General features: G+C 32.5%; 2 protein-coding genes across 6 annotated transcripts in view; one reads left to right on the top strand and one right to left on the bottom strand.

The window, feature by feature from the left end:
- The window catches only part of SLC35A5 (solute carrier family 35 member A5), a 49063-nt gene extending 48895 nt beyond the window's left edge, over positions 1-168 (bottom strand). The window contains exon 1 of the mRNA XM_003763585.4: positions 3-168. The gene's annotated coding sequence lies outside the window, so the exon portion shown is untranslated. The remainder of the gene's footprint in view (positions 1-2) is intronic.
- ATG3 (autophagy related 3) lies at positions 55-23843 on the top strand. 5 transcript variants are annotated; one of them, XM_031959660.1, is made up of 14 exons: positions 55-227; positions 3493-3534; positions 7861-7910; positions 10056-10126; positions 11782-11889; positions 12461-12531; positions 12758-12881; positions 14582-14631; positions 16536-16614; positions 18131-18165; positions 18463-18618; positions 19541-19668; positions 22096-22164; positions 23581-23843. In XM_031959660.1, exons 5-14 carry the CDS (start codon positions 11808-11810, stop codon positions 23660-23662), a joined length of 876 nt encoding a protein of 291 aa, XP_031815520.1. In that variant the 5' UTR covers positions 55-227; positions 3493-3534; positions 7861-7910; positions 10056-10126; positions 11782-11807; the 3' UTR covers positions 23663-23843. The 5 variants fall into 5 exon arrangements, with proteins under 5 accessions (XP_031815520.1, XP_012399972.1, XP_003763632.1 ...); XM_012544518.2 differs by lacking the exon at positions 55-227 and adding an exon at positions 335-846; XM_031959659.1 differs by lacking the exon at positions 55-227 and adding an exon at positions 1785-1883.
- Positions 23844-23876: the final 33 nt, after the last annotated feature.

The following is a 23876-nucleotide window of genomic DNA, read 5'->3' as shown; positions in this document are numbered from 1 at the left end:
ACCTATCCCTGGTGCTGGGTGCACCTGCGTAGAAGGAATTCCATCCTAGGCTGGCGAGTGATGGGCAGATGTAGCAGCCGTAGATTTTGAGAATTGTCGAGAAAGGAGAAGGGAATGAGGAAGGGGAAGAAGAAGTAAGGGGAAAGAAAGGGACAGATTAGATCGTTTCTGTTCCCTGAGGTTCAGCTTCTTGAACTGCCAGAAGAATTGGTACCAGAATATTACCGGTCAGGAAATGAAACGATAAGGAAACCCACTGCTCAGTCGCATTGTGTGGGGAGGGAGGGAAATATTTATGAAGTGGGAGGAGAGAGAGCTAAGAGAGAGCCATGTGACTCCGCTCCTTCCCTCCTCGCATCACGTGCAGGAGCAGTCCGGGGTCATGTGAGCCCTCCAATGGCTGCGAGGTTCTAAACTACGGCGAGAGAGGGAAGGAAGGAAGGGGTGCGAGCGTGTGAGAGGCAGGAAGGAGAAGGCGCGCGCTGGAGGGAGGGGTGCGCCGCCGCGCTCGTCCGCTTATCTTCCCCCAACTTTCCCTTGGTTTAACTCCCGGCGGCCGGCGCGGTCTGAGATAGCGAGCTCTCGCGCCGGGAGCCGGCTGCCCCTCCCCCGCGGGGGCCGCTTGTGGGCTGTGAGGCGGCCGCGGGGGGGCAGGGCACCCAGGTCCGCTCCGGTTCCGGTCCCATCCCTCTGCCCCCTCCCCCCATCTCCCGCCCCGAGCTCCCGGAGCCCAGTGCGCGGCGCGTACCCCGCGCCGCCGGCCCCGGCCCCGGGATGCAGAACGTGATTAACACGGTGAAAGGGAAGGCGCTGGAAGTGGCCGAGTACCTGACCCCCGTGCTTAAGGTAACCGGCCTCGCCCCCAACCCTGAGGGAGGATCACCGGAATTCCTGTTCTGCCGTTCCCGCCGGGGATGCTGGTGGGGAGGGGATGGGGCCGGGGCTCCGGCGTTAATCGGCGTGCGACCCTGGCGCTGGTGCCGGCGAGTCTCGTCAGCTGCTGCTTGAGTACTGTTCGCTCCGAGAAGTCAGGGCTGGGCTAAACCTGACCGTAGTCTTGCTCCTTGGGTGGCCCTCCCTTAGAAGGATGGCTTTAGGAACTGCTGCTTCAAGCCTCCCTCTCTCCCCTTCTCCTCTATATCTTCCCTCTTCCCATACTCACGTCGGTGCTTGATCATATTCTGGCATTTCGCGGTCCTCAGACAGCAGAGCCTGGAGCAAATGTGGGTGGGGGTGGCAGAGGGGCAGATTTTGGCATCCTGTAAGGGAAAACTTGTGGGAAACTAGTTCTGTCAAAAAGTGGAATGGAGTGCCTTGGAAAGTAAGTGCACCCCATCTCTCTCCCGAGAGACCACCAATGTCAAACGTCAGGCATTTCTCAGGTATCATTTGAAACTAGCTGACATCATAGCAAATCCAAATAGAAAAACGATCCCAGCTGGCCACACATTGAGTTAGAAAACCACAAAATTAACATCTCTGGTGTATTATATTTTTATTTTGTTAAAACATTTCCCAATTAATCAGGTTCCAGCAGCACTTGGGAATTTTGCTACCTGATTTTGTCACTTCTACTTTAAAACACTGACATTCTGTAATAGAATGGCTTAGAAATTTAGAATTTAAAACGATCACGTCTAGAATAGTTTAGAATAAGATTTGTTTACTTGAAATATGTTGATTGCACTTACAAATTATTGAGTGATGTAGACGTGGTATCTAAGAGATATGGACTACTCCTCGGATGAAAAGGGTCAAGGAAGTTTTGGAACAAAGTAGAGAAATTCAAATCTGTTTTCATGCTGAAACATTTTTGTCCTGGCCATGAAGTTTCCCTTGCCGATACAGCATTTCCTGTGAAACTTAATTTTAGAGAATTAGAGGTAAGGGAAGATAAGTAACTTGCCCAGGTTTATACAGCTAATATTGTTGGAGGCCCTCACTGAAAAAGTTGTTTGTAGTAAGTACTTTCTATGCACAACATTTTAATCTGGTTCCAGCTGTATCGGTTTGCTGCTGGAGTCTGACAGTTATATAATACAGTAAGCTTTTCTATGCAACATATGTCTTTACTATTTCACCTTAAGCCACCAGAATTGCTCAGGATACAGGTTTGGGAAACATGGCTATAAATTGTCTTAAAACATCAAATATTTTTTCTCTAAAAGTTTTTTTAAAGTACCATCTGTTTAAGTTTTATGTTATGATTGAAGTATAAAACTGTAACTAAAGTTGAATCCTAAACATTTAAATTTGCAACAAACTTAGACTTCATGAAATGATTCTAAATGAAATGAGCAGAATAATTTGTTTTCTCAAGTTCATTTTTCTTTTCCTCAGCTAGATACTGGTGGCTAACATTATAATTGGCACCAGATATAATCTTGTGGACTTTAGAAACAGATATAAAGTTAGACCTCTTAAATTAATGCTAGTTTTTCTGATGAAAAACATCAAGTGCACATGGAAGCAATTATAAAATTGTTCTATTTTCTTATTTTTTCAAAAAGCAGATTTATAGATAATGAAACTACTTCCTGGATTTTTAAACTTATGTCATAAGCCATTAGAATCATATGATGGCATTTTGTATATACCTACTTAGTCTTAGTTTTGAGAAAGATGTTAATTAATATTCTTAGCATTTAAACATCTTTGAAAATATCTAAGATTTGATTTATTTAAGACAGATGGAAAGCTATACCTGACAAGCGTAAACAGTATTAAGTACATAACTCTAGCTCAAAACAGCTAGGGTTTAGGTCTGTTGGGGGGGAAAATGCATTTTTTTATGATTTATGTCATAAGGCATTAGAATCACATAATGTGAGAAAACTTAAGTTGAGTCCATTGGAAGTTGCTTATATATGATTAGAAATGAAGTAAACACAAATGAGGAAGCTTTTTTTTGGTGAAAGACCATAGACCCATTGTAGAAATTAGTTGGGAATCACAAGTAAAAAGTAACTTTGGATTTTTTTTTTTTTTGGAAAGAAATTCTTACTTTTAAAATTGAAATTAAAAATCTTTAAAATATTAAATTAGAAAAATAAGTAGATTTTAGAATACAGAACATCTATATTTGGCTTGTTGAACCCAACTCTATATAATTAGTTATCTAACTGTAGCTGTCATTTAACTTTGCTGGGTCCGATTTTTTTCAGGGTGTTCCAAACTTCCAGCTAAATATCAAAGAAATTTTGATATAGGCTAAACAGAATTGTGATACTTAAACTAGTGCAGTCTTCATTAGCAGAAAAGTTATTTCTGAGCAGTTTGGTTGTCAAGGAAGGTAAAAAGTGGTATGAAGTTTCTAAATTCCATTTCTAATATTAATGGAGGAGAAATTAGACAAGTGTTGTAGTGCTTTTAAATATCTTTGAGACCATTTCACTTGCTTATACAGTAAAAATTGTGCATATGTAAGGCTCATTGTGTATAAAGAGCTCTAGATTTATGCTATAAGTGATTTTTACTTTTGATTAATTTCAGGAATCAAAATTTAAGGAAACAGGTGTGATCACCCCAGAAGAGGTAAGTTTAATTTCTTTTACTTTTCTTTGTAAAAGATTTTTAGTAGTTTTCTCTGATTTTGATAATTTGATAAATTCTTTAGTGATATACTGCTGGATATATAATAGATATATATTTAATATATCTATTAGATCATAGATCCATATGAATAATTAAACCTTAATTGTATTAAATTAATGTTTTTTTTTTCTCATATTAAAAATATCCTGAATTCTTAGCTTGCTTGGAGTAAAATTAATACTTTTCCTCTATGATTAAAGAGTTTACAGAAATGAACAGTTCAACTACTTCCTGTAGAAAGGATTAATTCTTCCTCCTTTTCTACTTTGCCAAATTTTTATGTAGTTCCTCTTTGCATAGGAATAGAAAAGGTGTAAAAAATCAGGTCATCCAAGCTCATTTCAGATTTACATGGCACTGATGCTTGATTTAGCTTTACCTGTGCAAAGACTGTTCTTTGATGTTTACATTTTAGCTTTTCTAAAATGTTCCTTTTATAAAAGCCACTGCAGAAGGTGAGAGCCTATTATATAGCTGCTCTTGTGTGCCCCGTTTGCTTTAGTATGTTTCCCACTTACCTAAATATCACTGCTTTGGAGCTCTTTTAGTCTGTTGGAGGTAGAAAAAGTCTTAGTCCATTTCAATCTAAATTTACTATTTACATGAATTTGTGACTTAATTTTATAAGCACATATCAACTTTATTCTTTTAGATACCACTGCCACCTGTAGTAACTTTTTTGAGCAGCTGGAAAAGTTATATCTGGTTCATTTAAAAAAAAAATTTTTAATGAACTAGTACAGATTTTGAAGTCTTCTATTATTTAAGCTTTTCTCAATTGGTCTTTCCTTCCCCCCAAAAATGTTATAAGCAAATTGATTATAATAAAAGTATAATTTTATTACTTTGCAGGAAAAACTAGTTTTTCATGTTTTAAAATGAATCGTGTTGGATAATCTTATAAGGATAGCAGTCAGTGAGAGAATTGTTTTTTCTAGAATAGTGTATCATGCTTATTAGCAATCCTGGAGAATTCTAAATGTGAGATGCCAAAAGGATAGTGATATATTTTTAAGTTTTTGACTGACCTTCAAGAAAAGGTAACAATTTTAGTTTTAGAACAGTTTACTTTTACACACATATAAATGTGTATTTTAGAAATGATATTTTGAGTATTGTTCTGAAGAATTGAAAGCCTAAATCCATGCTAAACAAATTGAGTTTGGGGAAGATTAAAAAATTAAAAATAAATAAATTTCTGTTTATCTTTTTTTACATTTTTAAAATATATACATATGTTTTTACGTTACCATCATTTCCATATATATGTATCCCTTCACAAAGAAAACTATCCTTATTACAAAGGAGTGCATAATAAAAAATTTTTGTTGTTTTATCAAAACATAAATTGTTAAAAATTTTATCAAAACATAAATTTATCAAAAACATAAATTGTTTTTATTGACTACCCTCTCCTTTTCCCCCATTACTACAAATAATTTTAGCACAGATGGACTTTGCTAAATCAGTACACACAGTTTTGTCTGGTCTTTCTTATGACTGTGGGTATTTGCTCAATTATAAGACAGTTATAATTAAGGGAGTAGAATAATGTTTGAATAATATCTCACATTTATATTGTACTTTAAAGTTGAATAATACACTTTACTCGCCAAAGCTTTATATCTGTAGGGATTGTTGGTGTGATCTTCATCTTAATAGTTGGAGAAACTGAGGTTGAGAGAATATAAATGACTTGCCCATGGTCATGAATTGTCAAGTGGAATTAATCCCACACATCTTAGATTTCAAGCCTGACTTTCCCATTGCCTTTTTAGATGTTTCACATCAAGGGCTAAGCTCATGGCCTTGCTACCATTCACTAAAACACCTATTGAAAGCTTATTTCCTAAAGTGTCCTCTTTTATAAAAAAGCATTACTAGCTGTAATAACACCTATGCAAAGGTTAAATAATTTTTTGGATGAGGATAGTGCAATTATAGAGTGAGATTAAGCCTGGAACTGGAATAGAGAGAGAAATAAAGTTTCTCAAACTTCCTAGCTTATAAAGGGGATACTGTGGCTCTCTCTCATATAGTTGTATGAAAAAAAAACCTGAAATAGCAGAATTGTGGTGTGATAGAATTGTCTGTTTTATTTTACTTTCCCTCTGGCTAAAATATCTCTATAATTTTTTTCCATCTAATTGCATGTGTAAAAAAAAAATGTAAGTCTTATTATGGTAGAGAAGTTATTACTTACCTATTAGCAAAATATACTTTTACTTAACCTTGATAAGAGAACTATAATTAAAAATATTTAGAACAAAAACAAATTTTTTTTAAAGCAAAACAGGAATAAATATAATTTGTCTATCATAAAGTAAGGTTGTATTCTTTTGAGTACTATGAACTATTAGTATGTTGCTTAAAAGTCACTGAATAAAGCCAAAGTTTTTGCAGTTATATTCATGCATTTGAGTCAGTAACTGAAATGTCATGTCTGTGAGATGTGAAGCAAATCATTGTAAGAAGGAAGAAAGATAGCAAAGGTACTCTATTTATCGGATAAAACTCATCTTTTTTTATGGTATTACCTTCCCTTAGAGTTCATTCTGAGACACTTAGGGAAATGAAAATAGGGTAACATTGATTACATATTCTGCATAGAATATATTGGAATTATATATCTCAACTTTGCCATTAACATTTTAAGAAGATAATTGGGTTCTAATCTCTTCTATTAATTTTTGCTATATGATTGTTCCCCCCCAGCTCCCACCCCCATCCCCAGCTTCAGTTTCTTCATCTGTAAATGAGTAATGTTGGACTAAGTGATCTCTGAGATCTCTTCCAGACTTAAGAATATAAAATAATCTTATTACTATCTTTTTCTTAAAATGTTATTCTCCAAGTGTTTGATGATATTATATTAATCTATAATCATTCTGTCATTCTTACCATGAAACAGATTCCTTTATTCAGTATTGAAAACTTAAGGAAGATGTCTTTTTTTCAGTGCAATATATTCTTTAGTAATAAATGATTGAGAAATATTCCCAAATGATTAGGAAAATGTACATATCTCTTGTTAAGTTAGTTTGTACTACAAAATATATTTCTTAGGAGACTATTCTGAAGAATACATTTTCTAGTCTACCTGAAGGTAAGTTTATCTCTTGACCAGATTGAAAAATAAAATAATAGATATGACACTTAAAAAAATTCCACCATTTAGGTCAGAAATATATATTTGCCTTTGTATATTATGCAGTATCTGTACTTGGACGATTCTGATTCATATAATGTCTAGAAGTTCTTCAAAGGTCTAACAGCAAGTTTTAAATCAGACACTGGAATGTATTCTTAAAATTGATCATATTGGAAATGAAAAACATATACCACAATGTATGTAAACTTGGTTCTTGCGTAAATAGTATCAACATTTTCCCTATACTCTACCCTATTACGCTTAATGAATTTTCAGCTAATGACAAATATGAAACACTGGAATACATATAACAGCTTAGAGGGAGTAGTGAAATAAATTTAAAAAAACCTTTTTTCAGGTCCAGGAAGTTTTGTGATTTAACGAATGTAAAGTAAAACTCTCCAATAAGAAAGGGGATGAGCCTGTCAAATATAATAGAAAAGATTTCCGAATTTGGTAGGAGATTGAATGAAATGAATTTTGATGTCCCAATTCTCAAGTAAATGTTTATGAATTTTGTATTTTGTTGTCTCAAAATATATAAATACATGTTTATGTGTGATTGCATCAATGTAAGAAATTCCCAATGTATAAACTCTCTACTGATTCCTATAGTCAGCTCTTTTGTAACTTGTAGTCTTAATTTTAAGGTTCTGAGAAGTTGACAGTAGTTACCCAGGAAATAATGTGTCAGTACTGTACTTGAATAAGATCTTTTTGATTCTAAGGCTTGCTTTATCTATTAAGCCATATTGCTTCTCATAGTTATTCATTCATGAACATTTTAAGTTGCAACTTTATTATATTGTGATCTTCACAGATGGCTATTTTATAATTTAGTGATAATTATCTTTAACGCAAATAGTTTATTTCACTTTCAAATTGAGTTTAAGCTTTTTTCAATGTTTGAACTTTTGAAATTTAATAATCATCAGAGATAGATCTAAAGACCGGTAGAACAGGTTTAGTTCCTGAGTACATTTTGAATTTATATGTGCTGCTAAGGTTGCGTAGGATAATCAGATTGGTATCTTGTGCCACTTGGTATCCAATGATATTCAACCTTTTTTCCCTTTTCCTATTCTTTCTTTTATCTTTCCTCCAAACTCGAATAGTTTGTTGCAGCTGGAGACCATTTAGTCCATCACTGTCCAACATGGCAATGGTAAGTAAACTTCAGAGAGATTAAATTTTAGACATAGACTATGGTTTGAAATTATATGAAGCTGCATTTGACACAGTTTCAAAATATACAGCTATGTAGTTTTGATAAATTTACCAAGGACTTCTCGATACTGAAAGTAATTCAATGTTTCTCAAAGTGTGGTTAATAGAGAAGGAAGTAAAATTTAGTTTTTGTTTTGTTCTGAAAGCAGAAATGATAGAAATTTTTTGATAAAAATCTTTTCTTTCCCTATCTTGAGCTTCTTCCTTAATAATCTGTACATCTCAGCTTTTGATTATCTTGTTTTAAAAGCTCAAATGCCATTGAAACATGACTACTTTTTTTCTTTCCAAAATGAATTTTAAAATAATTATCAAGAAATAAGACTCACTACGTGGTGAGTCTTTAATTAACCTGCTTTTGAGTTATATGTATTCCTCAATTTATTTAAGACTCAAGATAGGAACACATTTAGTTCTGTAGTAGTCATATTAAAACAAGTATTGGATACTTTGGTCTGCAGGTGTTGAAGATTGGTGATTGTAAACTGGAGTCTATCAACTTCAAGACTTTTAAAAGTAATTCTTAGGAAATTTCACTGAATTGGAATAAAACTTTAAGAAAGACAAATATAAATAATAGAATATTTTAAGAAAATTAGTCTTATTTTAAGTGTATATACAGTAACAAATTATAATGACCAAAAAAGTTTTCCTAAGAACCACTTTCATGTATGAAGATCATTTATAAATTTGTTTTTGTATGAAAATGCATGCTACTGAAATAGCCTCCCAAAGGTGGATAAATACATCTATACTACTTTTTATGTTCTAGATTTATCTAGCAAAAATCTTTTTCATTGAGAAATTTATTAAATTCCTGCCTGTTGGTCATGGATTTGTGGAATACTGATTTCTATTTTGTTATATGCTAGCCTCAAAGCTTAATTAGCTAAATAGTTTTAAATTGGTTTTAGGCGAGTTTTAATCACATGTTTATACTACTTTCTTGGGCATTTCTTTCCTTGAGGCATGATAGGGAATACATTGCAAATCATTTTGATGAGTGTTTTTCTTCAGCCTTTATGTTTTAGATTTACAGCTGAGTTTATATTTGGAAACCATTTGATTTAGTATATGGCAATTTAAAAAAAAAATTCTTATACACCTATTACCATGCATATTGTAATTCCTTAAATAGCTTTCAGAATCATTTAACCTGTCAAAAAAAATTATTTTACAAAAATCTTTTTATTTGCATCTAAAATTGTCATCAGAAAAGCTCATCATTGTGAAGGTAATATTCTTTTACATTTCCTCAACAGTGCCTAATCAAAAATTTAAATTCCTTGATTAATATAAGGGTTAGTAGCCTATATTTAATACATAGAATTTATTTTTATTGGTACATTTAATATTAATTAATACATTTAGTAAAGTTGGTGTGGTAGAATTGTTTTGTTTTGTTTTGAATTCATTTATGGTCCTGACTTTTGATCCACACTTCTGCTTGACATCCTCAAATAGGCATATGATCAGGCTTATACTAGGACTAAAATAAGGCTGCTCATGCTATACTAGCCTAAATTTGTGTTTGAATAGGCTACTTCTAGCTCATTTGTTCTCACTTTGGCATGATTGACGGTGAACCTGATCTACTAAAATAATTGTTCTTAAGCATGAGATAACCTTTTATGTTGCCTTTTTCTCAAAAGTTAATAAACAGGATTAAGAAACAATAGAATGATAAACTTTTTTTTGTTCTAAGAGTGAATGTAGTTATTAGTAGTTTGATATTATTCTATCCTATTGTATCTAAGTTTATATTTACTTGAGCTCCCCTCTCTTAAATATTTGTTTTATAGTGTCTTAGTGCATGTCTAGTCTTTATAAAATAGTTATGTTGTTCTTAGTGTAACTTATTGTCTCTTTTTTGAACGTTTGAGCAAATCACTTGTTCTTATTTTTTAAAGTCATCTCTTAAACACACTCTGAAAAGTGCTACTAATAATAGTTCAGCAAGACACTATCCTAGGCACCGTTTTAAGGATTTTCTGTGCTTTGTTTTCAAACTTTTAATGTGATAGTTTCGAATTTACTTGAATGTTTTTTTGTTTGTTTGTTTGCTACTTTTTACTTTTTTAAGGGCTTCAGGGGAAGAATTGAAAGTCAAGGCATACCTTCCAACTGGCAAACAGTTTTTGGTAACTAAAAATGGTAAGATTAAAAAAAAATTTTTAATAATAGTTTTTTTTTTTATTTTCAAAATACATGCAAAGATAGTTTTCAACATTCACCCTTGCAAAATCTTGGGTTCCAGATTTTTCTCCTTTCCTCCCCCTCATCCCCTTCCTCCAAACAGCAAATAATTCAACATAGGTTCAACACTTGCAATTCTTCTAAGTGTATTTCCACATTTATTATGCTGCAGAAGAAAAATCAGATCAAAAAGGAAAAAAATGAAAGAAAAAAATGGAAGCAAACAACCACAAAAAAAAGGGGGTGGGGGGAAAATCTTATTTTGTGATCCATATTCAGTCCCCATAGTACTATTTCTGAATGCAGATGGCTCTCTCCATCACAAGGGTATTGGAATTGGTCTGAATCAGCTCATTGTTCAAAAGAGTCAAGTCCATCAGAGTTGATCATCATATAATCTTGTTCTGTAGAGTGTTCTCTTGGTTCTATTCACTTCATTTAGCATCAGTTCATGTAAGTCTCTCTAGGCCTTTCTGAAATCATGCTGCTGATCAATTCTTATAGAACAATAATATTCCATAACATTCATATACCATAACTTATTTAGTCATTCTCCTGCTTGATGGACATCCATTCAGTTTCTAGTTCCTTGCCACTACAAAAAGTGCTGCTACAAATATTTTATACGTGTGGCTCCTAGACTTTTTTATATTAATGAAAATTATGAATCTGGGATCAATAGAAAAATATAATTACCCGAAAATATAGAAACTAAAAAAAGTTTGTGCTAATTCTACAAGAATTGGTAAATGTAATCATACTTGCCTTCTTACCTTTGAGAAAAGCTATGAAAACTAATGAAATTGTGTACTCTAAAAATAATTATGGATTATCTGAAGCTTTAGGAGATCTTCTAAATTGCTTCTCTTTTTTTTTCCAGTTTCATTTAATTTATTCCATGAAAAATCAGAATCTTTGTTGCATCTCACTTTTAACCAGTTTGATTCTTGTGTATTACTGAAAAGATTGTTGCAGATAGATGGCATCTTATTCAAAATAAAATGCTCTTTACTCAGAGTTTAGAGCCTTTAGGGAAGAGCAAGATTGAGAGTTGTTAAATGACATTTTAAAAAGTCAGATAGTAGGACAGCTGAATTCATTAGATAATACACATTAGAAGTTTTAAGTATGTTTTTAACCTTTTTTTTACCCTTTAAATAAATGAATGTAAAATGATTAAAAAACTAGTTTGAGAAATTGAAAGGCACCTCTACCACCCTATTGACTGGCAGATGGTACCTTTCTCTTTTTTCATGTCTGCCTATTCTTCCCCTGCTTGGAACATCAGGGATAACTATCACTGTGCAATGTCAGCCAATTCCTCAATGTCACCTTTTTTCAATCTACTGCCTTCCATGTCTGAGCAGATAGGATAATGGTATCACTAAAAACCAAGCCTTTCTGGCATTTTTCTTGGCAGTTTTGTCTGTCAGAGAGTTTTATGTAGCAAAATAAGTGTAGATTATGACTCAGTAACATTTTAAAGAGCATTTTAAATAGTGTCTCTTGAAGGTTTTTGTGTTCATCCTTTGTGAACTAAAGAATTACTGAGAAGAAACACTCCCTTTTCCCTAAAGAATCAGTCAGTAACTTCATTTATCCATTTTCTTTAGTGCCTTGCTATAAGCGGTGCAAACAAATGGAATATTCTGATGAATTGGAAGCTATAATTGAAGAAGATGATGGTGATGGGGGATGGGTAGATACATATCACAACTCAGGTAAGTAAAGAAATGGGAACAGAATGGCACATATAAAATTTGAAAAAACTTCATAATCTTTTACAACATTCTTTAAGCGAAAATTGTTCATGGGGCTTAGCAAATAGAAATAAAAGATATAAAAATTTTACTCTGAAAAATACTAAATTCCTAAAGTACTTTTAGTCCCAGTTGTTCTTTAGAGTTTGTACCTCTTTTATTTTTATTTCCTTATTTTTTTAAATAGCTAAATTACTTATTCATTGATAGTTCTGCAATTCTATTATGTGTGTGCCCTTTCTCCACCTTCATTGTCTTCCTGAAGTGTTAGCTGCTTGAGGTCAGGAATCATGTCTTATTTATCTTAAGTTTCATTCCCAGTGCCTTGCAAAGTGGGCACTTGATGGATGTTTGAATGAATTTTAAAAGGATTCTCGACTGATTGCCCTGCTTTGATTTGTGTCTCTATACATTATAATATAAGCAGTTCATTTGCAAACAGTTTAAAAATAGTAATAATAACTTACATTTTTATTCAGCACTTTTTTTGTTACAAAGCTCTTTACATATATTATCTTATTTGGTCACACAGCCATTAAGTGGTGGAGCCAGGACTTGGACCCAGGTCTTCTGACTACAAATTCAGTGCTCTTTCCACAAGTTGTAAGTTGGTTATTTGGAACTCTAAAACCATTTTCCCATCGAAACAATGTTATAAATATGTGAGCTTTGCAAAAGTATGGTACTAATAGTATTATTTTAATTACATCTGGCTACCATTTATAACATTGTTACTATGGAAAAATATATTTTGAGTCCCAACTTGTGATATTAGGAACATATCCTCCTACTTAGTAACTTGTTAGCTTTCTACACTTCTGCATATTAGAAGCAGCTCTTTACATCTCCAAGTCTACATAAAAGAAAAGGCATCTTTCTTCAATTCTGCATCTGCCTTAGAGAAGGCACCTCTCTACATGTCTTCATCTGCATAAGAGAAGGTACTTCTCTAGGTCAGTCATCCTCTTTGCGTTCAGAAATGGGGTACAAACGGTAGTTCGGGGAGGTGGAGATTTGAAGGGATTGCTTTCCCATATTTATTCTGTGTGTCATTGGTAAATTGAGTTTTCTTAGTTGGATAGCACCTCTAATCCCAAAGTTTGCAATTTTATATTTAAATTTAAAAATATATAAATGTTTTCCCACACTGAGTAGAATATTTGAAACTCCTTTTCTCCAACCTTTCCCCAAACTTTTGAGCTACTGTGTTTTATGAAACTAAAATTTTACTGTACGTAGAGGATATAGCAAAGAGAAAGTATTAATAAAATTCCCTATAGTCTGTTTCTTTTGATGAGAGAACTATGTTAAGGTTAATGAGATTTTGAATTCATTCATTTTGTAAGCCAGTTAGTTTTAGTTTATAACCATTCAGGAAGTAGTAAGTTCCCCATCACCGAATGTCTTTAAGCAGAAGCCGATTGTTGTTTAGATACTTCATGCTTCCAGTAGAGAATGGGAAAGATCTCTTCCAGCTCTGAGACTCTGTGGTTGTGATCTCAAAGTATCATTTTTATATGTGACAGGCCACACAATTTCTGATTTGATTTGATAAAGTATTTGTATATAGGGAGCACTGATTCTTATAGAAAATATCTTTGACCTTAAGTTTCAAAATTCATTATTTTAATGCCATTTGATTTTTCTAACAATCCTTGAGAATGTTAACTTCTTTGACATTGTCAGTGATGGTTCTACTTGTAAGAAATTTTGATTGAATTGGGATTTCTATTGTATTTAGATCGAACCATTTTTTTTTAAAAAGGGAATAAAGATACATTTATCTCTTGCATAATTTCAGAGAAGCACTTAATAAAAAATTTTCATATTTATGATAAACATTTTATAATAAGTTTATGTGTATTCATTATTTTACCAGCGTATAATAAACCCTACTACCAAACAAACCCTACTATCATAAGAATCTTTATTTTAGAGTAGTATGAGTTGTGGCCATAGATTTTAGTGCAGGCATTTAGGGGATTGATATATCTAAATATTATCAAAATGGTATAGGCTCTGACAGTTGGCAGTCGGTTTTGAGTAACTTTTGAGATTCTGGTTCCCTAATGTGTATTTCTTTTTCATTCTTGTCAAAGCATCTAGTCAAAAATGTTGGCAGATGTTTCTAACTTGGAAGCAGTGCCATGTAGCTTATTACTACCAATATTTGGCATTTTTAGCATATTCTTATCAAAATATCTAGGTTCTGAAGATTGTAGAGTATCTCTGTTTATACATACCTAGGATTACTTACATTCTTCTGAAGCAATAGCTCAAATTTTATTGAAAAATCTTTTGGAAATGAATTAAAAGTACAAATGAATATATTTTAGATTTTAATCTTTCAATAAAATTATGTTAGGAGAAATCATTTTAGCACATAAAACTAATTGAGAAATTATCTAGCATGAAATATGGGATTATGAGTGAATGGACATATTTTTATTAATTATAAGATATGAAATTTCATTGAGGGTCTAATGCCTATATTTGTACAATGAAGTTATCACCTCCTTAATTTTTAAGAAAGTTGTGAGGATTTCATTATTACTTTTAAAATATTTTGGCTCCCTTAAATAAGAGTCTGTATTCATACCAGATAATGAAGAATTTTTAATCTAATATTAGTAATTCTGATTGAATTTTATAGGTATTACAGGAGTGACAGAAGTAGTTAAGGAGATTACTCTGGAAAGCAAGGTATTAATTTCATTTCTTATTCTGAAGAGTATATTACATTTTATTTATTTATTTTTAAGAGAAATTTTTATATCAATTTATCCAATTCAAATATGTTGGACTACTCTACTGTGAAAATTCAACCTTTAATTAGTACTTTTTCCTTCATGTATAAGCTCTTCCTAAGCTCTTTTTGTTTTCTTAAATCTCTTATTTAGGAAGTTTTTGATGTTCTAAATGAAGGAAAACTTCATTGGTTCATATGAATTGGCAAATTCAATCTGAATTATAGATTATTTTAAGATAAATGTAGCTTTGTGTTCAAGTATTATTAACAGCAACAAATGTGGCCACCTAATGGAAGTTCTTGGTAGATTTTCCTGCTTTAAAAATAAGATTGCATGGGTAAAACAACTGAAGCACTAGGTGTAAATGATGCTTATTGGCTTTTGAAAATTGTGCTGTCACTATTTTTCAAAGTAGTTTAAGCATTCTCTCAGCAATCTTTTATGCAGTATTAAACTGACGAGCATTTTCTTCATAGAGACTGAAAAAAGATTTAGATTAGATTAGATTATGAAGAAGCTACTTCAAATTAAGGAGGTATTACTTTATAATAAATATATTTCCTTTTATTTTTTGGAGGAAGGGATATTCAGATTAGGGAAATAATTATCCTATGTTGAGAATTTCACTCAATCTAATGCTATACAACTAGCCAACTCTAAATTAGATGTGTGGTTATTTTAGTATTGCTTTTTTTCAGCCATGTAAACCATATTTTACCAAAAAAAAATGGTCTTACTGCACATATTTATACATGTACATATACATTTTATATAATATAAATAATTGCTCATTTATTCCAACATGAATAGATACTTGATAAAAAGAACATCTGAATTAAATTATCCTAGGTAAAAAAGTCATGGCTTACTCTCATACATTTAGCAATAGGTCTTTGTTTTGGTTTAATGTTGATCTTACATCATTTCTTAAGTATTAGTTTGGGATTGGGATAAATTTATTCAAATTTATTTTTTAATTTCCTCGTGATAGAGCTTCAGCTTTCTTTTAAGATAAAGCTTTGTGCTGACTGATAAGTAAGTCTTAGAGATTTACATTGACAAACCTTTTCTAAAGAGGTACTGAAGAGCTAGTTAAAAGCTTTACACTGATGACTTTGCATCTTTAGATGCAGTTCATATGATAATCTTTCTTGGCTTCTATCTCTGTTTTGCTTGGGGCCAGTGACTTCTATCATTCATTATCTGTTATTACAAGCAAATATATTTTTCCAGGGATAAGTAAACCATTGCTATGAATATTTTAACTTTCTGTTTCTATTTTGTTTTCATTCAGGTTTGTACATTGCTCCTAGCACATGGGATAAAACCACCTATGTTTTAATTATTTGCTAAATATTTTCTCATTTGCAATTAATCTCTTCAGATTCACTTTTGTTTGAAATAATTATTTTAAATGGTATGCTTATTTTATTAGCAAAGATAATAGCTAAGCTAAGGTTGAAAAATCTAGATTTAGAATGATAGTTAATTCAGATATACTAAATATTGGTCATGTAAAAATGATGATATTTTGTGGAGCATATGTACCTTCAGTAGTTGCATCCTAGAATTAATTTAAGGAAAATTTAAATTGATGACTTTAAATATCTAAAGTGTTTCAATTAAGCATGATTTTTACTTTAGTTAGACATAGGATATTTTGGTGAATTTAGCAGGTAAATACTTTTTATAGTACTTAACAAGATATTCATTTTACTTTGAGATAAAGTATGTTAAAATATAGTTTAATTTTTTCTCACTGGGGTCTAGATTAACTCAATCTTTTTTATTGACAATTTTTTTAAATGATTTATTTTTAAATTGTACTATAATTGTCTTTAAATGTGATTTTCAAAGGATAGCATAAAGCGAGACTGCTCAGCTTTATGTGATGAGGAAGAAGAAGATGATGAGGGAGAAGCAGCAGATATGGAAGGTATTTTTTCTTTGGACTTATTTGAATCATTATAATACTAATTTGAGGATGATATATGTGGTACATGTAATATAAGCCTTAACAAAAAAATTTCTTGAAATACAGTATAGAAGGGTATGTAATGTAAATTTATTTGCAGACTGGGGAAGGGAAAGGAGGCAGAAAAGGGCTCCCCACTCATGGAATAAAGGGCTGACATACACTTCAAGGACAAACAGGGAGTAGGTGAGGACTGAGGCAAAAGAAGGAGGGAGAACATTTAGGGCTGGAGACAGATGTGTCCCAGCATGGGCTGTTAGAAAAACAGATGGAGAAGACATTTAGGCAGGTGGTTGCAACAGGCAAAGGTCTCCTCTCTTGATTCCTGAGGTCTCTAGCCAAGCTTCCCTTTCTCCCCATCTGTCCTGTGCATTTCTCCATGCCTCTCTTCTGCTTTTACTTGGAGGTTGGTTGGTTTGGTATTTTTGGTGGAGGAGAATGGCCGACCATAGAGTACTGATCTCAGACAAGAGTGAAGAGAGAGACCACAAAAGTGTAGAGTCAAGTGACCATCGAAAATTCTTTATGTAAAGTTGAATTTATGTTAAATGGGAACTTGCTCTGTTTCTCTATGTACATATACACATACATAAACACATATATGCACATGCATATATATGCATATACACATACTATTCATGTAATTAATTGCTGCTGTCACATAAAGAATAATTTACACTTTACTACCTTATAAAAATATAAGCTTATTTGCAGAATCACATGGCTAAAAACTTGTATTCTTTACAAGTTTTGCAAAATCTTGCATGACCTAGCAGTTTCCTAATTTACAAAGACTAAAAATATCTTCCTGTTTTGTAATTCTGGAACTTACACATTATATCTTAAGTGTAACAACTAGTGGGAAAAGTGTATCTCTAGCTTTGTCATGCCAGTTGTTCTTAATGCTGTGATCTATACCAGAATATGCTAGGTTCCAGATGTTTAAGTCAGTTTTTTACCAGGTAGATGAAATTTGTGTAAGTGTACCATGTTGTCAATTCCCTTTTCTGGTTATTTACATAAGCATTTTGAAAGTCCATAATTGTATTGGATTCCTTCACTAATGCATATTGCAGTGATCTTTATTTTCGCAGTTTGTGAATTGCTGGGCTCTAGAAAACATCAGTATCTCATGGCCAACATTTTGGTGAATGAGTCTTCAAATGAGCTAGTCATTCTTAGAAAACGAAACATTCTCCTCAGAGGTTCTATGCATGAGCTTTTGTAGCTTGATACATAGAATGTCATTTTGTACTTTAAGACAACCTTACAGGGGCCAGGTTAACTTGACATTACAATGAGGCATTGGAGTGGAACTTAAGGAAAAAAATTTTCTTACTGTCATTTTTTAAAACAAGGTGTTTTGTTTTGTTTTTTTTGTGGGGGGAGGCAGGGGTTTAGACACACTGAAATGGTGATGTATTGTAAATTTTTGATTCTTATTTTCATTAATTGTATTTTGTTTTTCCTATCACAGAATATGAAGAGAGTGGACTCTTGGAGACAGATGAGGTTTGTAAATGGACTTCTCAGTTGGTATTTTTTAGTAGTTAAGTTAATTTTCCAAAGATATATTCACATTCTTGTTTAAAGTTTCTAATGAAAAGTTTTAATTTTGACTTAAATTATTTCCCTTTGGGAAAATAAGTTAAATGTAAAAGAAATAGGGTAAGAGAAACAGTTTATAGGATTTATCATAAACGGCTAACTTTATAAAATGTTTTAAGGTTTTTAAAGCATGTTATCTTATTTGTTAATAATTTTTTCTTCTTTTTTCTTTCTTTTTTTGGGGGGGCATTTATACCTCAGGCTACTCTGGATACAAGGAAAATAGTAGAAGTTAATAAAGCTAAAAATGATGCTGGAAGTGAAGATGCTATTTTACAAACCAGAACTTATGATCTTTATATTACATATGACAAATATTATCAGACTCCAAGACTCTGGTTATTTGGTTATGATGAGGTAAACCTATAAGGACATAATTTTATGAAAATAATATGCATTGTTAAATTTGTTTTTTGTTCTCATGTGCCTAACATTTGTGATTTTATGAGACTGGTTTGGTTTTTATACCTAATACTTTTGAACTTGAATTTATATTTTGAAGGAATTGTAAATTAGGACTATGTTAATAATGTTTTAAGCACATATGGATCATTACTTTATTACTATTAGTCTCTTTGGTTCCACCTACAGTTTTATGTTTGAATTTTTATCTCCAAAATTTAAGAGAATCAAACTTCGTTTTTTTTCCCCTAGGTTTGTTACTTTTAATAATATGCAACTTTATAGCACCTTGTAATTTTGAAAGTACTTTCCGTACAATATCTGTGTGAAGTTAATACAAGTGTTATTTTTCTCCAGATTTTACAGATGAGATTATATATAGCTCAGAGAATTGAGAGAACTTGCCAACATTCACCTCCCCAGAACTTAACAGAGCCAGGAGTAATATCTGGGTCTTCCCAGTCTGTCCTAGTACCTTTTTATAAGATCATATGGTTGTATTTTTTTTGCCCAAGCCTTGTTAAATATTTGTCTTACTTGTTGAAATAAAAGAAAACACAACATATCCTCAAAGGAATAGCAAAAAGAAAATGGTGTATCAGAGTAAATTGGAGGTAAAGAATGATTATGTTTTATCATTGTGCCTCCTGTATCTTTGAGATATTATGTTTCATAAAGGTACCCTTTATGGACCCTCTCCTTGGCTCTAAAAATGTTTCCTGTTACCATTGATGAATCAGATTTTTCAAAAGCAGGATCTGGAAATTAAAGAAGGGGAAATGAAAAATGTAGAGTATTTGGGGAAGTTTTAAGCCTATCAAAAATACCAGTCTTTTAACGATACTAAGCAATTTCAAAACATTCTCTGGGCCTTCAGCAACGACAGCCTTTAACAGTAGAACATATGTATGAAGACATCAGTCAAGATCATGTTAAGAAAACAGTGACCATTGAAAACCACCCTCATCTTCCACCTCCTCCCATGTGTTCAGTTCACCCATGCAGGTATGTTTGATTTCTTTTGCAAGTCTTATAATACAGAGAGGAATGTCCTGGGAACCTTTTTGCTACACAAATGTAGAAACCTAGACTTTTTAGGCAAATGAGATTTTATTTGATTAATCTGCTAAGCATAGAGGAAAGTAAGAAAAATTCTTTCATGCTCATTTAATAATATTATTAATCATTTTGTCTTTACACATTTTATGGCAGCTAGGTAGTACAGGAGATAGATTACTGGCCTTGAAATCAGTAAGAAGAGAATTTAGATCCAACCTTAGACACTTACTGGTTGTATGGCCCTGTACAAGTCACTGTTTGCCCTCAATTTCATCCTTTATAAAATGAGCTGGAGAAGGAAATGACAAATAACTTCAATTTGCCAAGAAAACCCCAAATGGGGTTATAAGAAGTCAGACTTGACTGAAATGAATAGACATTTAAATACATTTTTTCCTTTGTTTTGTACATGTGTTTTAGCTCTCAAGTGTGTCATTAGACTCTGGAATTATGGACTTCATAGCAACCATGTAACTCTCAAGAATCCAAAAGAACTTTCAGATTTTATGACTATTTTTAGCAGATTATTTTGGAACAATCTAGATTTCTCTAGTATAAGCCTATAAAAGTAATTACATGAAGTTTTAATGTTTTTATTAGTTACTTGTTAAATTGACATACATAAAGAAAACAGACTGGTCTCAGAGTTAATTGTTACCAGTCAAACCCCTTTTCTCTAACTTTAGGTTCCTTAGCCAAAGGCTCCTAGTTAATAATCTCCTAAAGATGTTTTAGAACTATTTGTAATATTGAGGGATCTGGAAGCTCTGATGTAGATGTAAAATTAAATCAGTTTTAGCATGAGTGAAAAACATTACCTTTTCTATATTGTAGTTATATTTAACGTATTGTACCTTTAGGGAGGGTATAGAGAAGGCTAAAGTAGCGAAGGCATTCCTGGTTTTTTATTTTTTTACATCTTAGTTTAGCGAATCAGTGGTTTAACTTAATTCAGATCTGAATACATGGCCGGAAAAAAGCAATGCTCTGACAGCCATTCTTGTCCTATAAAAACATTTTGATTAAAATAATATATAATGAACAAATACTAATTTCTGCCTCAAAGTAGAAGGATACAGAAGCAAGAACAAGGCATAAATAAGGAAAATAAATGGTAGATATGATTTAAACTTTTTTTGGGCTAAATTTAGGATACTTAGTGTGCTTCATAAACTGAAAGTTTTGCTTTCATAAATTGAAACATCACCTAAACATCACCCACAGGTTTTCTATTCTGAGTGCTGGCTTTTGAGCTCTATGCACTTGAAGTTATTCATTTGTGTTCACTACTATCCTGTATCCAAATCACTCAGTCTGACAGATTTAATCAGGTGTTAACTATCCTGGGGAGCTCCTTGGGTTTGAGTACCACCCTGTTTTCCTTTTGACTACCAGCTAATTGATAAAATCTTTCAACTCTTCTTTATTAACTTCTTTTTGCCCACTAATTTTCAGTTTTCAAAAAAATTGTGTCTTTCCCCAAACATATCAGAAAAATGCTGAATCTTATTAAAAACAACAGCAACATAACATCAGAATTGTGTATTTGGGTGGGTGCATGCTATTTTAGGTACATATGTATCTAACTGCTTATAAAACTGACTAGTTTTATTTAGTTCAAATTCTACAAATTTGAGGCTCTGTTCAGAATTGTTTTTAGTTTCTTAGGGCTTTACTAGCCCAGAATGGATTCTTTTCATTTAATAATGGTGTATAATATTAAAAGGGCCTACTGTGTCCTAGGCACTATATTAGGTGCTTTTAGTTTTCACCAATTGACATTGGTTCAGCTGTATGGATAGGAAATCGGGATAAATCTTTACCACAAAAATTAAGTTAATTGTAAATAAGAGTTGTATGGTATTTTATGGAACAGAGTACCGGGAAAAAATATCCAAACTCCAAGCATCACGACAAATTTAGGAGATTAAAAACTCTACGCTGCCTTTTTTTTTTTTTGTCTGTTTGACCCACTTAATCTGACTATTCTTGGCCATTATACAGTTATATTAATTTTTTTTTCAATATGAGACCATCTTTACTTTTACAAGCCAGAGTGTCTCAACAGCTTGCTTGAACTTGACAGTTCTAATTCTGAGATAGCGGACAAACTCACTCGTTAAACTCTTTTTTAAGAAGCACTACTTTCTTTTGGAGTGTTCTCCCTTTCTGGTTCCTCTCTGCTTTTTTATACCACTTTATCTCTCAAAGCAAACTAAGTAAAGGACTTAGTATTTCTGAATCATTATGTTAAAACAAAAAGCACACTATATCTTTAAACCTAGTAGATTTCTTCCTTGTGCCATTGAGAAAATGCCATTTTTCACTTTGATATGATTGCCTTTTATTATTTTTGTTTGTTTTATTTTTCAGACATGCTGAGGTAATGAAAAAAATCATTGAGACAGTTGCAGAAGGTGGAGGAGAACTTGGTGTTCATATGTATCCTTGGCTAGTAGAAGTGTTTAGTTTTTGACAAATCATTTGTAGTTCTTACAGAATTTTTCTTTTTACATATGACATCATAACTTTGAAATTGCAAAGTTCCTCTTGTCTTAGAAATTTCCTCTTACATCTTGAAGACTTAATGAGAAGTTTTAGAATTTATTTTGAAGCATATAGTGAGTTAAATTTTGCTTTGTTTCATGGTCATGGTCTGATCCTTTAAACTTAGATATGTGTATTTTTTTTTTTTTTTAAAGGATTGAATAAGTGTATGTGAATATCTCTTCAAACTCTTCACTCATACTGGAAAAAAAGAGGGCAGAGGGTGATTTGGTGGATCAGTAATACTATCTGCATGTAAAAAGATAAAGTACTTATTTTCTTTTTTTCCATCAATCTTACTTACAATTTAGTATGTTGGTTTATATAACCATGCTTTATTAGTTCTCTTAGTATTAATATTATTAGTATTAGCATTATTCTCTATTAGTATCTTTGCAGGATAAAAGAGGATTGAAGATGAGGATAGAGTGCAAATTGCACCAAAGCTGTTAAGTGAGAGGTGCCAAAACATTAATTCATTTATGGTTATTATTGTTCACTGCACATCTTATTTTGTGACTTCATATAGAAACTTCAAAGGTAGTATACAACATTTCTTAGATTAGATTATAGTGCTGGCCTTTTCTGGTGTCCACCTCTATGTCACCTAAAGTTTGTTTGGTTTGTTATACTATTGTCGAGATCTCAGTAAGTCAGTTCATGTCCCAGTGAACTTGAGTAGAAGATGTCCTGGATCTGGCTACTGTAGATCCTCCAGAAAAACCTGTTATTGAACTGATGTTGACCACATAGAACCAGTCATAAAGAAAGTCAGTAAGTTTGATGTGTTTTGAGTTTGCATGTTGGCTGCTAGATTTCATTGAAACCACTCAGTTTAGAAATCTTCTATTTAACTTTTTTATTGCTTTTCACATTGCTTCAGTGCGTTTTATATCCCCCAGCATCTCTTATTTTCTAATTCTTGTTCTCCTTTTCTGTGATCCTTCCATCTTAGATTTTAAGGCTATCCTTTAGTTTTTTGAAAAGTTAAGTGATAATTTTTTTTTCTTTCTTTTTTAAGGAATAATTTTCTCTTGTTCTTGCTTTAGATTTAAAAATGAGAAACTTTGAAGCTTTAAAGATACTGAATGGGATTAAGTAGTCATAGATGTTAAAAGTAATAGAGCCCTTGGTTTGGGATAGATATATAAATAATAAGATATAATGCATTTTGATTTGATACTTGTCAAAATATTTACTTTTTAGTATTTTCCTTATGATATGGTACTTTTTGTTAAATGCATTGGTATTTTTGCCTTATAAAAAATCACCTATTTATAAAACTTATTTTCCTTAGCTGAATTTCATTAGGTATCTTCTCATTTTCCTGAAATTTGTACAAGCTGTCATTCCAACAATAGAATATGACTACACAAGACACTTCACGATGTAATGAAGAGATAATAAATTCTATACTAATTATTGATTCTAATTTTAAAAGATTTAACCTATAGATGTGACCATACTCACCAATGAATACAATTTCTGTAATAAAGGGACTTATGTTTATTCATTAAACAAAAAAAGACGTTCCATTACCAGCCTTGTTTAATAAAAATCTGTGTGCAAAGAAACTAGCTTAACTTGGCTTGTTTTATAAAATATTT

Source organism: Sarcophilus harrisii, chromosome 3, assembly GCF_902635505.1.
Source record: "Sarcophilus harrisii chromosome 3, mSarHar1.11, whole genome shotgun sequence".
Taxonomy (NCBI): Eukaryota; Metazoa; Chordata; class Mammalia; order Dasyuromorphia; family Dasyuridae; genus Sarcophilus; species Sarcophilus harrisii.
The sequence above is the reverse complement of the archived record's forward strand: the minus strand, read 5'-3'. Positions and strand labels throughout refer to the sequence as shown.